At 40.9% G+C, this 16,074-nt stretch overlaps 1 protein-coding gene across 1 annotated transcript in view; it reads left to right on the forward strand.

The window, feature by feature from the left end:
- map2 (microtubule-associated protein 2) overlaps positions 1–15,891 on the forward strand; it is a gene marked incomplete at both ends in the record, with an annotated part of 36,819 nt that extends 20,928 nt beyond the window's left edge. Inside the window, 8 exons of the mRNA XM_080038433.1 lie at positions 481–619; positions 1,242–1,298; positions 1,952–2,259; positions 7,554–7,646; positions 10,163–10,255; positions 13,393–13,474; positions 14,953–15,065; positions 15,670–15,891. Coding sequence (XP_079894559.1) covers positions 481–619; positions 1,242–1,298; positions 1,952–2,259; positions 7,554–7,646; positions 10,163–10,255; positions 13,393–13,474; positions 14,953–15,065; positions 15,670–15,891 — 1,107 coding nt within the window. The remainder of the gene's footprint in view (positions 1–480; positions 620–1,241; positions 1,299–1,951; positions 2,260–7,553; positions 7,647–10,162; positions 10,256–13,392; positions 13,475–14,952; positions 15,066–15,669) is intronic.
- Between the last annotated feature and the right edge of the window lie 183 nt (positions 15,892–16,074).

The raw sequence follows: 16,074 nt of genomic DNA on the forward strand, positions 1-16,074 counted from the left end.
TGTTTAAATATTGCCCAGCTTAAGGGGGATAGTTCAGTATTTTTGATGTGGTATAGTAAATGTGTTACCTTATGGAGATGGCGATCAGCACAGTCATTTTAGGGAGTTTGGAGGAGATTTTGCTGTAGAGGAGGTCAGCATTGTACTGTTGTAGAGGTGGCCTGCAAAAAAACAACGATTTTCACCATATACCGTATAGCTTTTCCTAAAAAATCAATATCTGTTAAAATTTAGGTTACAATTGAATGGATATATATTGTTTAGGCAAGTATTTATACATGTGGTGAAAAAAAGCAGCAGTACAATTCTGACTTTTTCTTCAGCGGCATCTCCCCAACAAACTCCTCATAGTGACTTCGCTGATCACCGCATACAACCCCACTTCAAAAATACTGAACTTTAACTTGATTGAAAATGAACCACAGCCTTTTACTGGCCTAAGGATGTGCCCCTTGTCTCTGGTTCTTTTTTCCCCAACAGGAAGGGGGTCACTGGAGCCCTGACAACAGGTCCTCTCTGCCTCGTCACGCCTCCAGTCTGAGTCGCCGACATCATGACCACGAGGAGAGCTCCACCTCCATCACCAGCTCTGGCTCAACGGCTCCTCGCAGGCCCACATGTAGGCTGCAACTCCTCATATCCTCCTTATAACATATACTATATAAAATCCTTATATAATATCCTTATATAACTCCTAACCCGTTCACCTACGGGTACAAATAAAGTAACCTGAACCACTTACTTTACAAAGTAGCCGTGTAGCTGTTTAAGTGGTATTAGATAGTCCAAAAGCTCTATCTGCCCAGAGAAACAGCCAGAACATGTACAGTAAATTCAACTGTACTAATACTGATAATATTAATGCTGAGAGCTTACATTTAGCTTCTGTTCAGCACATTCCGAGAGTTTTATTTATTATGTTTTACCTACTTAATATGGGTAGGCCTATCTACAATAATGAACATTCTATTTCGAGAAATCATATCTCGTTAGCATAATGCAACACAATACTGCATGCCACTAGTCTTGAAATTCTGCTTGTAACAATGTCATTGTATTATCTCTTGTTATATTTAATACCAATTTAGCTGAGAATTTATTGAATCTATCATTTCAGTGTTTGTCAAACTGTGTGTTGATGTTCTATTTTCAACTGGCCTTTACCACAGATCCAGGTGAATACAATCGGAAAACGACATCCTAAGTACTAACAGAAACTTTTGCTCTTTTGCCTCTTGTAGCGTTTCGCACAGAGATGAGGGCAGAGCACAGGACAGGACGAGCCCCTAGTATGACAGGTAGGAGGGGATTCATCATACTATTGTTACTATAATAGAGAAAAGGATTCATTGTGGGGTATACTGTCTTGGATTACATCAAATTGCACAGGTTTTTGTTATTGTACTTAAAGGTGCTACGAGTAACTTTTAAATATTTCTGAAAAAGTAAAATTTTTCCTTTGATGATCATACATTAACAGCAAACAAGACCATCAGTGCAAAGATTGATATTTTTATATATATTTCTGGTTCTTAATGCCTTTATCATGGGTACGCTCACCCAGGAACTACAGCTGACGTGGTAAAAACACTACCGCTTTTGTCCAAAGAGGTGCAAGTATTAAAATAAACTTAAAGTTCCTCTGAGCACCTTTAATTAACTTTTAGTTAGTCAATATACACTGACTTTTAGTTAGTCAGTGTATATTGTTTAGAGACTTGAAATGTAAGTTTCAGTGTCATAACATGTATGTTTAAAGTCCTATTTACAAAACATCTCATGGTTTAAAAAGTGACTTTCCAAAAAGCCTACCATTTCTTAATCATCATCGAGTCTTACTCACTGCTCAACAACCCCTATCAACTTTCATCCCCACAGAGACTTGAATCAGACACAATTGAAATTTTCTTTGGCATTTAAAATCTCCCCCCTTATATTCCTCTCCTGCCAGTTACACAATCGATGCGCTCCCGTTCGGCCCGCAGTGGCCACTCCACCCCGCGCACCCCGGGCTCCACCGGCATAACCCCGGGCACACCACCCAGCTACTCCTCTTCCTCCAGGACCCCCTTAACCCCGCGCTCCCTCAGCCTCATGTCCCAGGAGAGGAAGGTGGCCGTGGTCCGCACGCCGCCAAAGTCGCCCGCCACCACGCCCAAGCAGCTCCGCATCATCAACCAGCCGCTGCCCGACTTCAAGAACATCAAGTCCAAGATCGGCTCCACGGAGAATATCAAGTACCAGCCTAAAGGAGGACAGGTGACGCTCTTCTACCTCTTCACTTCCTCCTAAAAGCTCTGATCTTCTACCTTAACTACTCTCTCATTTTATTTTATCCTCTGCAACTTTGCTACTAGTCTTTACTGGTTTCACGTGTGTCATGTGTCTCTCCTTGATTCATTTATGATGTCGGAGGTGGTAATTGTCAATCGTGACCGCATCCCCCTGCTGAGGTCTATATAAATGCAGATATAATTTGCATGAAGACCTATAAATATAAGAAACTTTTATAATATCTCCCACCAGACTTTACTCTGGATTCTGTCCTTAAACCATAAAGGAACAGTTAAGGGTTCAGTGGTAATAAAGACTGAACAAGAGACACACAACAACCTTGCCATTTCTCTATGTAGGAGTACAAATCTGCAGAATATACTACTGGAGTGCACCAAGTCCAGCAGTAAATAAAAAATTGCATTGCAAAATGTGGTATTGTCTAACATCTTCTGGCTCTCCTCCTCTCCTCGATATGTTTATTGCGCCCTTGCCCCTTCTCTACCACCTCTTTACTCTTATTGTCTTTTTAGTGTCTTAGTTGTCTCGTTCCACTGCTAGTCCTCCACCCTGCTGACTCACCAGTGTAAAAGTTAATTTTCGCAACCATTTACCACAGAACGTGCATTGATTATAACTCTATAAGCAATTTAGAAAATAAAGATTTTGTGACTGCTGAGGAACTTTCCCTTGACATTCTATAAAGGTTTACGTGAATGACTACCCTATAGCTTTATTTTAAAGCAATACTTTGGATATTACCATTGATTTAGATAAGATCATTGACAAGCAACGCCCAGCTCTGCAGGCCTTTGCAGCTTTAAGCTGATTCACTTCATTGTTTTGATGCAGTTTGGTTAACGTCCACTAGATTTTGTGTAACGAAGTAAGACTGTAAGGTGAGACAATAACAGACATACATTTGTTGAAAGGCAAGATGTCTGAAAGGAGCCTCAAGGTTGCCTGGGTGTGTCTGACGATGGATGTACTGTATCAAGGTCCTCCAATCAAGGTCATCTGTCCTCCAATAGTGGAAAATGGCAGGTTTAATATAATTCAGATAAGTCACACAAATCCACCCATGGTCTCTGGCTGTGTTGCCATGGACCAATACTACTGAGACACTGCTGAGAGGTTTTTAGGATGGTTTCACCAAACTTCTAACATTGCCAGGGTTAAAATAAATCAGGCTTCTATAAATATAAATATAGATGTGTACTTATGCCTTACCCCTAAATGTTACATGTCTGAGACCCCAAATTTCAATAAACAGAAAAGTGACCCAACTTTGTCAGAACTGTGAACAGCATTTGTCCACTTAGTTTTTTTCCCCTCAGTGAATTGAGGACAGCACTTCAGTTTACAGTTGAGGATAGCACTTCAGCTTACAGACATCTGCGCTTGAATTGTATTTCTGTTACTGCACGTAATCTGCATTAGCATGACGTTTTGGAGTGTATACCGAGTAGTTTGACAAATATTTTGTTCTAGCATGACTTCGAAACACAAAGTCAGCGCTGCAAAACAGGAAAAATAGTGATGAAAACTGCAGTGTGTCTGTAGCTATCAGCTCTTACAAGCCTTCGATGACGCCCTGATTAGGACGTCTAAGCGGTTGGCTGACATCTTTACGACTTGCCAGGCCTCTGCGCTGCTCTGTGCAGCCAGCCACAAAATAGGGAGGGATCATGTTACAAACGCCTGCCTGTCATCGGCAGGAGAAATGGCCTGGAGTGGAGTTTCTGTGCACGTGTGTTTGTGTGCGTGTGTGCAAGCATTAACGCTATGTCAGAATCAGTTACTATGCTGTTTCGAGGATGCCACTGTTGAGTCTGACATGCAAGCCTCTTTCGAAGTTTTCTGGGGAAGGGGGGAGGGGGGGTCATGTAGTGAGAAGATGTCACCACCCACCTTAGGCAATGTCAGCATTTGTAGGAGGTTGCCTTGAGAGCATAGGTAGGCCACATGGAACTCCGCCATGCAGATAATGATGTTATTGTCATGATTGGATAATAAATCAAAGTTACAACAACCAGATTTAACAGCTAGCATTGCCATCTTCATTTAAAGTGGCTACAATCAGTATGTGTATTGACGCGATCTCGACTTCCAAAGTCTGATCTATAATGAAAAGCTAGTATCTAAGTTTATTAGTTATGTCCTATCAAACCCGTATTAACCAATTTGTAACACGATGCTTTAATTGTTTATTATTTCTTCATAAAGAAGTCTCTCCTCTCACCACGGTTCCTGCAAGAGATGCGAATGCCGTCCTCTGCGGTTAAAAGCGCGGGGTTTACCCTCTGGACTACCTGAGTTTACTTCTAAATAAAGTACAATATTCAATATATACCACCGTGTTCAGCGTTTTACTTCATCAAAACCCCCTCATCCTTAATGATGATGCCGATCTCCGTGTAGTATAAACCCTTTTAAATATTGCTTCAGAAAATCCTCCTCCTTTTTCACGGAAGATATCATTCACAAGTTATTGCTTATAAGTTGTAAGTAACTTAGTTTTGTAAACCACCCTTCTAGTAAAATAGAACAGATATACTATTTTCAGAATTTAAACATCTAGTTTAATCTGGGAAGGTATTTATAACCTATTCTTTTATTTTTAAAGATTAGGTGTATGAGACTATGTAATTGTAGTGTTGTCAGCTATGTAGGCGGTGCAAGGGTTACCTAATTTACGCTGTGTTCTCATCGGGGCGACTCTCGTCCGGCTGTAAAAAACTCTATTTAGGTCCTTGGCTTCTCAACATAAACTACGGTGACGGAGACTTGCGGAACGTTTTACTGGTTTTTATTCAAATTACATGATATTACAACATCATATAACAGAAAGACAGAAAAGACAGAAAAGGTTATATGCCTACATACTTTTCAAATTAGGTATTTCTATTGCCCATTATATCCGTTGACTTGATCTCTTTTCCGAATTTTTGTAAATCTTGAAACGATACAAAGACATATGCATGCATGCCAAATAAGTATCGTCTAAAGCTTTACTCCGAAATCTTCAAAAATTATAAGGACTTAAACAGGTATTGCCCAACTAAAGGAGCCTTGTTAGACCACCAATATCCTGCTACTTCCTCTACATTCTATCCGATTTCCTATTCTATAATTTTCCCCTTTTTTCGTTTACCATTTGACCAAGTCATCTGTGTTTGGATAGAGAGAGATAGAGAGTATGTCACCGAGTTGTGAAACCAACGCCCGTCTCTCCCCGCCGTTCCTGCTTTTTAAGCAAAGAGGCGTCTCTATCCCGAGAAAACTCATAGGAGGAGCCTACCTCGTCATTGTAGACGCATACACATTCACCCATCTGTTGCTCTACGTAAATACACCCTGTCACTAGATCGTAACCTATACAAATAAAAACACTTCCTTTGGTTTTTCACAATAAACCCGGAAACCAACCTTACTCAATCCGGACTTTGTGATAAAACAATTTTAGACATGAAATGTACGAACGGAACAGTTTTATCACATACAATAGCCATAATACATTACAGTATGATTTGCTTCGTATAACTTTTGCCCTTCAAGTAGATGTCCTTTACTGCAGACAATTCTTACGTAATGTCTTGTCCTTGTCTAGAAAACTGTTTACACCAGGCCGTGTTTGTCTGTGTGTGCTTGTGTCGCCTTTGGGTGATGGTAGGTGTCTCCTATCGGACACAAAACAGTGTTGGCAGCTTGTCTAAACATAGGGGGGACTGTCCGGCCAGAGCAAATGTCCAAATTCACCAGCTTTCCTTTTGCCACAAGCTCCAGAATCAGTCTCTTAAGGCAATGGCTTAATGGTCTTTGGATGAGGTGACTCAAGGGGTTTGAAGGCATACAGTATGTATGTTGTATCTCTAGACCAACATTTAGGCTTAGTTTCTTTTTATTAAGCTTTTGATTGCCTTTTTTTTAGCTTAAGGATGGTAAATGGTATAGGCAACATCATTATACTCCTCTCCTGACCTTTAGTAGTTCCAAGCAGCTCAAATAGTTCCAATTTCCCAAGCAGCTGAGCCTCCCCCCCAACTCATAGCAGACCTCTGCCCAGCCGGCCACTGACCTGTCCAATGGTTGTCCTCATAGAAGCACAAGGACCAAAATATGCCGACAGAGGCCAAACACAAGGCCTCTTGGATCTGGAAGTCAGTGCTGCGCCTCATCTCCGTTACTCTGTGTCTGTCAGCGGCACAAAGTGTCACCTGGACTCAAGACCTGCTGGTACACCTCAGCACTGCTTCATTATGGCACCATGTATTTCTTCTTCTTTTTTTTATAGAGACTGGATAAGACAGTGTTTAATTTTAATCAATTAATACAGTGCTACATTTTAAAAGCCTATTCTTGATTGATTACATTTGCATTTTAATGATGCAGTCATGAAGTAAAAGTCAAAAGAAATTAGATTATTAAATTTTTCTAATGAATACTTAGTGAACGTTTTCTTTACATGATAGACTGATATTGGAATTTCTAAATATCAAATTATGTCCAACCCGCATAGCACAGCCGTAGGAGCTGTTTTGGATCAAGCCAATCGGAGCTCCTGCTGTGCTGACTGGCCTTTTTAGCTGCTAATCAAATAGAATCTGAAAATCTGAAGGCACGGAATAAATAGTATAACAGATTATAAGGACATGATACATAAATATAGTCAGTATTTTGAGTGAATGAACGCTTGAATTAATTTTACCATATGATATCTTTTTTAAATTGATTAATTGATTATAATAGAATTGTTGTGACGAGCATTGAACTGTAGAAGGTCTACAATTGTGTGCACATTGCAGCCTTTTTTTAAACCTATGGTCCATTTTTGGCCTGTTTATCAATTAAAACATGGGATAATAAGAGTGAGAAACAGATAGTCTATTCCACCAGTTAATGGGGAAAAAAACTGGTGAAAAAATTAGAGTTCAAAATATACGCTGCAAAGGTCGTTAAATCAAAGAACGTGCTGCACACTAAAGTTCTGAAGTATAAACACTTGTTTGCCTGTTCCTATAGTAAGGTGAGGCATGTGCATGTAAAATTATATTACTTTCCTTTACTTATATGCAATGCACAGTGGTACCAAAGAGAACTGGAACCCACATGTCAGACCACACACATAAAGGATATGTGACTTATCAAAGATTACAATTATTTTTATACATCAGCATCCTCTATATACAGTACAATCTGTCTTCCCAGTGGTGTTATGACAAGCACTCATCCATATGCACCATGTGAGAGGCCCAAACTATCTCTGTATTTCTCCATAGATTCATATTTTAAACAAGAAGCTGGACTTCAGTCATGCGCTGTCAAAATGCAGCTCCAAGGATAATCTGAAGCCCACTCCCCATGGAGGAAATGTATGTACCCGTCTGCCGTGAACCAATTGTTCTCCTCCGTCTCTTGATTCCTTCGATATTGGAGAATTAAACCTAATTTAATTCCAGCTTGTTCCTCTTGCATTTATGTATTTGAGTCCAGTGAAAGTGACATGCAACAAATTGCTGTTTGTTTGTGCTGTGCAGATCTGGATACATGGCTAGTCAGATGGTCTAGCATCAAAGCCCCGTAGTTTGTCTCCTTGCCTGAATCCCTCCCGTCAACCCTATATGCAACTCATTGTCTCCCCTGTCGCATCTTTTGAGAGGATAACAAAAGGTCCCTTTTAAAGATTGCATTTACAATTGTTCTTTTTAAAGCATTATTTTCATACTCAGAAACACATGTGGCGCCAATGAAAAGCATTGCAACTGGTCTGACCAGTACGGATTTAAGCCACCTTCTTGCTGTGAGAGCAGTGCCACAAAACTCAAAATAACCCAACTGTCTGGCACCAAGACAGCCTTATGGCTACAGGAAGACAGATGACCGAAACCTTATGCTGATGGCAAACGTCTACCCTGCTCAAATATCGATGAGCAAGTTAACTTAAGTCCTACAAGCTAATGCTTGCTATTTCTGAACTTCCATTTGGAGGGGTGTTAATAGAGGGAAATATTAGCTTTAAAAATATCAGTCAACAGTTTCAGATTGAATCCTTTATTACTGTTCATAGTGGGCCCAAGGTCGCAGGGCGGTAATATCTTGTAGTTAGTCTTGTAGCAGCTAGTGTAGATGTTCACAGAGATTAGAGTTACATATCTCATAAATGCTAGCTCTTCCTTTGCCTGGTTCTAGCTCTGATTTTTCCAGTCATGGTCACTGGTGATAATTTGCTTCACGTAATATTTTTGATGCTGGACGTTTTTCGGTTGAACGAAAGACACAATTTCCCATAATTCACAGTTGTGTGAGATTTTTTAACTTTTCTAAAGTTAAACGTGAATATATGCTCAGTTTATCACAAACAAACTCTTTGCCTGCTAAACAATCCCTTCTTATTTTTCCTATAACTATCTAGTGCACTAGTCATATAAACTTGCATATATAAGTGATATATATGTTCCCTCATTCTAGTATTTCAAAGTATCACTTGGTCAAGTTATCTCCTTGTGGTCTCGCCTCCCCTCTCCTGTAGAACTCTGTTGTCCTTTCTTCGCAACATGTTTATGTATGCATATACAGTATGTATTTTTCCTATCCTGTGTAAAGTAGTTCCCATTGCTTTCACTGTGCTGCTGGGTAAAATGTATTTATTGTTAGCGTTTATGTACTGTACCAACTCTACCACTGTGTCTGCTTCTCACTCCGGCTTTCTCTCCTTGCAGCTTTACAGTGAGCTTTTTGCCATCGCAGCGCACTCACATTTTATCACCTTCACAACGCTAAGCTAATGGTCTCTCGAGTGTACGCTGCATTTTATTTTGCATCGTGAGCCTAAACACAGGAAGTGCAAAACCACTGAGTAAATTATAGTCACGTCTTGTGTGTATGTTCCCGAGAAGGTGTCTCTTATTGTGACAATTAATTGGTCTAAACCTCAAAATACTCTGCACCTAAGCCAATTACCACCTACAAATCCCCCAGTGGCACACTATCTAGTTTTGGCTTCAGTTTGTTGCAGGGAAGCATGTTTTCTAGAATACTATGTTAATTTCTAGAGGCAGGCATAATGATAATAATTATTATTATTATTATAATAATACTACAAATAATAGCACCTTAAAAACAGTAGTTTACAAAGCACCAAGTGCCTTGACAGAGGAAACAAAAACACATACAAATCAAATACACATTATACAACAATTCAATACACATACCCATATATACACACCATTGTAAGAGTGAAAGAGAGAAGTTAATTGTGTGTATGTAAAGATGAAAGAACTCTGAAGGACATGAGGAAAAAAAGAGGAATTTATTACTCAAATTAAAAGGTGCTACTAGGGCAAAAAGGCAAGAAGATCCGCTTGAAAAGCCACCAGAAACTAAGGCCAGGTTTGGTACGTTATCCAGGCACACACAAAGGGTCAAAGCTCATAATATATAGTATAGTGAGATACGTCCTTCCTGCCTGTTGGCTTAGAGTCATTGTATACATTGAATGATGTTTGTCCAGAGCAACAGGGGAACCACCATATCAAATATTTCTGCTTACATTACAGTTAAACAAAGGTCAGAGGTCTAGTACAGAATATTTAGGCAGTGGGAGGATACAAGCTTTCCTTTACGGTAGCCCCGAGAGCTCAATTCACTACAACTTGAGAAAAAAACATACACATAGAAAAAGCGCAAGCAAAATCTTTACCAATTTGAAGTAACATCCCCAAATACTGAACATAATTACGTTTAGTCTATTTGCGTGCCCTTTTCTCACGTTGCAGCACGTACAAGCTCTCAGGGCCACCGTAGTTTAGGAGCAAATTAAAATAAAGTGCCGTGCTGGAAAAGCCCGAGCCTTTTCCCCAGCCTCATTCCTGACCCTCCGCCTCTACAGGTTCTCATCCCCAGTGTTAAGCTGGACTATAGCCATGTTCAGTCTAGGTGTGGGTCCTTGGACAGGCGGGGCTACTCGGCACGAGGTGGAAACGTGAGTGCGCAAAATCCATTGTCTCAGTGTTCATGTCATGTGTTACTTGTCTTGTGTCTTTTTTTTTCCTTTTTGTGTTGTGTGTCTTTGTGTGTTTTATTGTCCTTCTCCACCTTGCTTTATAGTTTCCCCACTTTATCGTGTAGTCACTCACTCATTAAGGCAGCAGTGCTGGTGCTCTTCACCTGACTGCTCTTGATTATCCATTAGTGGTTTGTGTCCTGCGAGGACTTTTGATACTTAAAGGCTGAATTTTTACTCCTCCGGCGCACAATAACATTTAGGACTGTGGCAGCGTTCTATCTGTGAGAGCTACAATTTTCTTTTGTAAAGTTCCATTTTGGTTTAAAAGAAAACAAACTGTCTTTGCCTGATAATTTGGTGACTCACTGTGCTCCACAGTGGGAGGAAAGGCACATTGGGGGTAAGTGTCACTGGTTATCCAGTAGTGCACTGTAATCATGGTGTCAAGGTTTAACTCCATTTTGCACCATCCTCAGAACACAGCACTCCAATGTTCTGTGATATTCAATTTGACTAAGATTGGTGGAGGCGCACTTTTAAAGGCTTCAGAGAAGCACACTTACACATTTTATTCATAGCCTGTGTGTTTATCTTTTATAAGTCAGAAGTTCGGAAAAAGACGCTTGCTAACATCTCTGATCTTCAGTTAGTGTGCTGTATGAATCACTTCAGTTTTAGCCCCTGGCCTCCAACAAGAGACATCTGAAAGTGGCAGGTACAGTGTGAGCTCAATCAGCATTTTGGATTTGGGTGGTGCATTTACAAAGCACAGGTATGCACGCTTGATGATAACTAACCAATCAAAACTACTATCTTAGCTTTATATAAGTCCCCTCAGGATAGTATTTTCCCACCAAAACTCTATCTATTTGCACCTGACAAATCCAGGTTACGGAGGAAACAGAGATATGTATCATAAAGGAGGGCCGTTACTGCAATAATCAAATGATATAATCAATTTCTTATTATTATTCTATTCTATACTGTAGGCAAAATTGGTCACTGTGTGTATCATTGGGATTAAGAAATTGTCTATCATTGGGCTCAGCAAACATTAGTTTCACTGTTATTTCAATATGTCCAGAAACACTCATTTAACTTAGAGAGAAATTTGATGTTGGTGGCATGTTTGGACCAGCAGATGGAGCCAAATGTAAATAAGAAATAAACAGAAGATGCTTTCATTTTTACATATATTACCAACTACGAAACTTGCTTACCAAAAACTAAACCTGTGTTGTTTTAAACTGTACTGCCCATATGGGACTTGCATGCCAGGATTTTAATGCTCGTCTATTACATCTCTTACGGCGCACTCTCTTCCTTTTTTGCCTTGTTTACACAGTCTTCTACAGAACCTCTGGTCCAAACAGTCCCACATTCGGCACTGGACTCCCTTGGGTCCTCAGCAACATCCCTACCAAGTATAAAGGCAATGAGATGAGCGGTTGGAGAATAATATTTAGAACACACAGACACATATACAAAGCCTTCTTCTTTTATTATACAGTATATAGTTTGATGACGACAGAGTGTCAGCGTTAGATTCCCACAGCTCTGTGCCTCAGATTTTCAACATGCAAGTGTCTCATCAACAGGATGAATATCTTAGGTAAATCCACAATGAGTGGCAAAGAGTACAAAGGTGGGAATCACTGCTGTACGACTGACAATTCTTGCCAAAGCGGACCATACCATTCATGTCCAGCTGTAGTAAAAAAAGAATACTACATAGTGTCTTTTTGATATAAATCAAGCAGAAACCTGCAGCCTTGTGTTCAGCCACGCTGACACAAACCACTCTGTCTTTAAAGCTACAGTATAGTGCGTAACTTTTTCATATACATGAATGTCATTCAAGCCATTGAAGCCACATTATTTGACACAAAGTGAAATAAGCCTATCAGCTCCACAAATCTCTCTGTATTTTGATGTATGGCAAGCTAAGCTTTACTAACTGGCGTTTACAGGAGCTCAAAAGGAACCATGAAATGTTTCAGTTGTTGATTCTACTGCTAAGATAAAAACCTGGACATACAGCAGAAGGTATAAAATCCTTGCGCGACCACCGAAGGCTTACCTGATGTAGATGCACCGACAGTGTTGTTGTAATTACTCCGAATTCCTCATGGGTGCAACAGAAGTTACGCACTATAGCTTTTAAACCATATGTTATGCATGTGTAAGGGACTACTGGTATATAAACAGGCCAAAGTGCTTACTGCCCTTTGAGCTTGTGGTGTTGTGGTTTGTTTGTAATGTGGCTCACGGCCTCCGTTGTCTATCATCGTCTCACATTTTCTTGTCATTCCCCCGCCCCCTCTTACTTAACGTAAGAAAGCAGACCAAAAAATACAACACAAAATTACGGATGGTCTTAATTGGCTTCTTGATGACCGACCGTAGGCGTGTCCCAGCGCTTTGTCTCTGGACGCGACACATATCCTCTTGTTCAGTGTGCTGTGTCTAAAGATATACAGCTCCGGTTTGACTGCTGTCTCATCGGTTCACTCACATATATATCTCACTGTGATTTTTTGTTTTCTTCAGATCCCCAGGGTGTGTCACAACACTGCATATCCTTATCCGCTCACCGCCTGTGGCCGCGTTCAAACTGTGCATTCGTACTTTACTGTCTCACACTGAATCACCAGTGTTGTTGTTCATATTTTTTTGACAGGTTTTCTGAATGTGCCCAAAAAAAGTTTTGCTCAAGACACAGTTACAGCACAAAATGTCGGATTGAATCTTGCTTTGGGTGCTTTAACAGACACCCAGCGGTTCTCTTCATAGCAGAACACTAGGACTGTTATTTAATCGTTATTTTCTTGCTCCTATTTGAGCTTTTTTTGCTTGTGTTTTCTAATTATAACATTCAATTAGATATCAATGTGCTGGAAAACGTTACGCCTCCTAAATATCAGCTGATTCCCAATTTATTTTCTGTAAACAGCAGCTAGAGTTTAGTACGGATAAGATACTGTACTTAGAAAAAGGGAAGATACTATTTGGTCCTCCGTGGGTTCCCTTTATTTGAGATCTGTAGGAGTTTCCAACCTCATCATGAACAATGGCCTCTGACCTTTGTCTTTACCTGGCTTTGCTTCTTCCAGGTGCAGATACAGAACAAAAAGATTGACTTGAGCCACGTGACCTCCAAGTGTGGCTCCCTAGACAACATCCATCATCGGCCAGGTAAAAGTCAGCCTGCACTCAGTCAGAGGGAACTGAGTGGGGTAACAGCGGAGGGTGGCGGTGCTGGAACAAAGGTTTAATGAAGCATGCTTGTGACCAGAAGGTCTCTTAACCCCCGCAACATGAATTCATACAGGGGGATGTCCGGGACTCTTTAGCTCTGCTTTGGTGCGCTATAGCAGGATTCCTATCATTCATCATGAGCTGTTCTTTGCAGACTGTCATTGTGCCAGGATAAAATAAAAAACACATAATACAGTAAGCAGGGCTGCTGGTTCCCATTCTTTGTATTTTAGGCAAGGGGCAGGATAGAATGGACACATTTGGAATTTTACTTTGACTTGCAAAGGGCGGGAATCTTGATAACCAATCATACATGACGTCCGTCTGGCAGTATTACATTAGAACACTCTCAAGGACTATCCCTACACCAAGCATTACCAAGCTACCTGTATATGAATATTTGATCTCGATAAGTAAAAAAATCCCAGGCATTGTGATGGAATGAGACAAAAAGACAAAGTTTTAAAAATGCCCGTAGATTGGATGTCATCATCTGGATAGGGATCATGTTTTAATAAGATGGGGCTAAGGACTCTCAGATAGGTTACCTGTCAGACACTTTCTGTGAGAACAGGCCAGGAATTGTAATGCCCTTAAGCTGATAGTAAAGTGGCAATAAAGACGATCTAATCCAATTCTAACAGGATTATTTGCACTTTATATTTAACTGCTTAAAATAACACTGCGGTCAGATGAAGCGCCGACACTGATCTGTGGAAGCACGCAGCAAACTACATTTGGATTGACAGCCCCACAGATCTGTCCACAGGCGCTGTCGTGAGGTGTCTAAATCTGCATGATTAGATAACAGCCAGTGATTAAGGGCGAGTCAGCGATTCTGCAGAACGCTTGTTGTCAAAATCACTTTTAGTCAAAATCAGTACATCACAATCCACTCCCTTGCTGTATTGTGTGTGTGCTGAAAAATAATCTGGTGTTTATACACTGCTTATAGGCTCTGTAAACCGGTATGTTGCTAGCTACGGTTGCCCCCCTTTGTTTACATACCCCTTGTTTACATGCCTTTACACTGGATTTATTTTTTCAGCAACCACAATAGGACAGGTCATGGAGATATTCACTGATTTTGACAAAAAGTGACTTTGACAACAAGTGTCCTCCAGAACTGCATACTCAACGTTTAATTGGCAAGAATGTCATTAAAATCAGATGCAAAACTAAGACAGTTTTCCAGAGCCGTTCAGCTGTGAGGTGTGTATGCCCCACCTTGAGAGCTGCTACGTGCCCCGTAGCCCCATCTTCTGGTCACTTTCTGTCCATGTTTTGAGGCTTGCTGCATGCATGCTCCTTCCAGTGTTCATTTTTCACCCTATCTCAGTACTAGTACTTAGTGAACCTGTGCATATGTCTCTAACCTCTCTCCACAAACTTTACAATCCCTTAATTCTCCCCAGGGGGCGGTAACATACGTATAGAGAGTGTGAAGTTGGACTTCAAAGACAAAGCCCACGCTAAGGTGGGTTCCCGGGATAATGCTCATCACATGCCTGGTGGAGGCAGCTTCATGGTGAGTGACGGCTCCGGAGATTGTTTTTCTAGATCTATACATACACTCTTGTAAGAAACACTTGATGTTTTGACTTATTTGTCATGTTTATACAGACTTGCCTTAATTTGACCATTGACCAGTGAATTGAAGAGCATATAGATAATAAACAATCATAACAGATAGAAATAATCATAAAAGATAGAAGAATAATCTAATAGTTAAAGTTTTCATAAAATATTATATATGTATCCTATCTAGCAAAATGGTTTTCCAACAGATCAATCTCCCAAACACCTGCCTGCGAGGGGAGCAGTAAAGGTATAGTACACACTGCTATCAATCAATAATGTATAGGTTATTCCAAACACTCCGCTGAAAGATGTGTTCATCATGTATTCACTTAGGCGCTGGGTTCAATGTGCATCTAAGCGCAACACCCTCTGAGTCAACTTCTCAAATGGTTCTATTTAATAATAATACATTTTATTTATATAGCGCTTCTCTCACTCAGAGCGCTTATTTGCATTTGTTTTTCTAAAGCTAGCCCACAGAGTTACATATAAATATTTTCATTATTCACGATAAATACAATGAACTGCTTCTTCCCCTTTTCGTCCGTTAGCTCGAGAGCCACAAGCTGACGTTTCGCGACCAGGCCAAGGCGCGAGTGGACCATGGAGCCGAGATCGTGGTCCAGTCCCCGGATGAGTCCAGCCTGGTGTCTCCCCACCGCCAGCGGGACAGCCACATCTCGTCCTCCGGCAGCCTCAACGCCATGGAGTGCCCGCAGTTAGCGACTCTGGCTGAGGATGTCACCGCAGCTCTGGCCAAGCAGGGTTTGTGAACACTGCTTCTCTGGATTCCTGCTCAGCCCGCCCCCCTAATAAAAAACCCCGGACATTCTCCCCCCCTGATCCCTTTGAACATTTCTGCCCACTCCTGCAGCCCTGAGGCCAACTTCACACAGCCTCCAAACACCCCCTCCCCCACTTCTTCTAACACCCATCACTCTTAAGTAGAGACTCGA

Source organism: Ammodytes marinus (assembly GCF_949987685.1).
Source record: "Ammodytes marinus genome assembly, chromosome: 12".
In the NCBI taxonomy this organism is placed as follows: domain Eukaryota; kingdom Metazoa; phylum Chordata; class Actinopteri; order Uranoscopiformes; family Ammodytidae; genus Ammodytes; species Ammodytes marinus.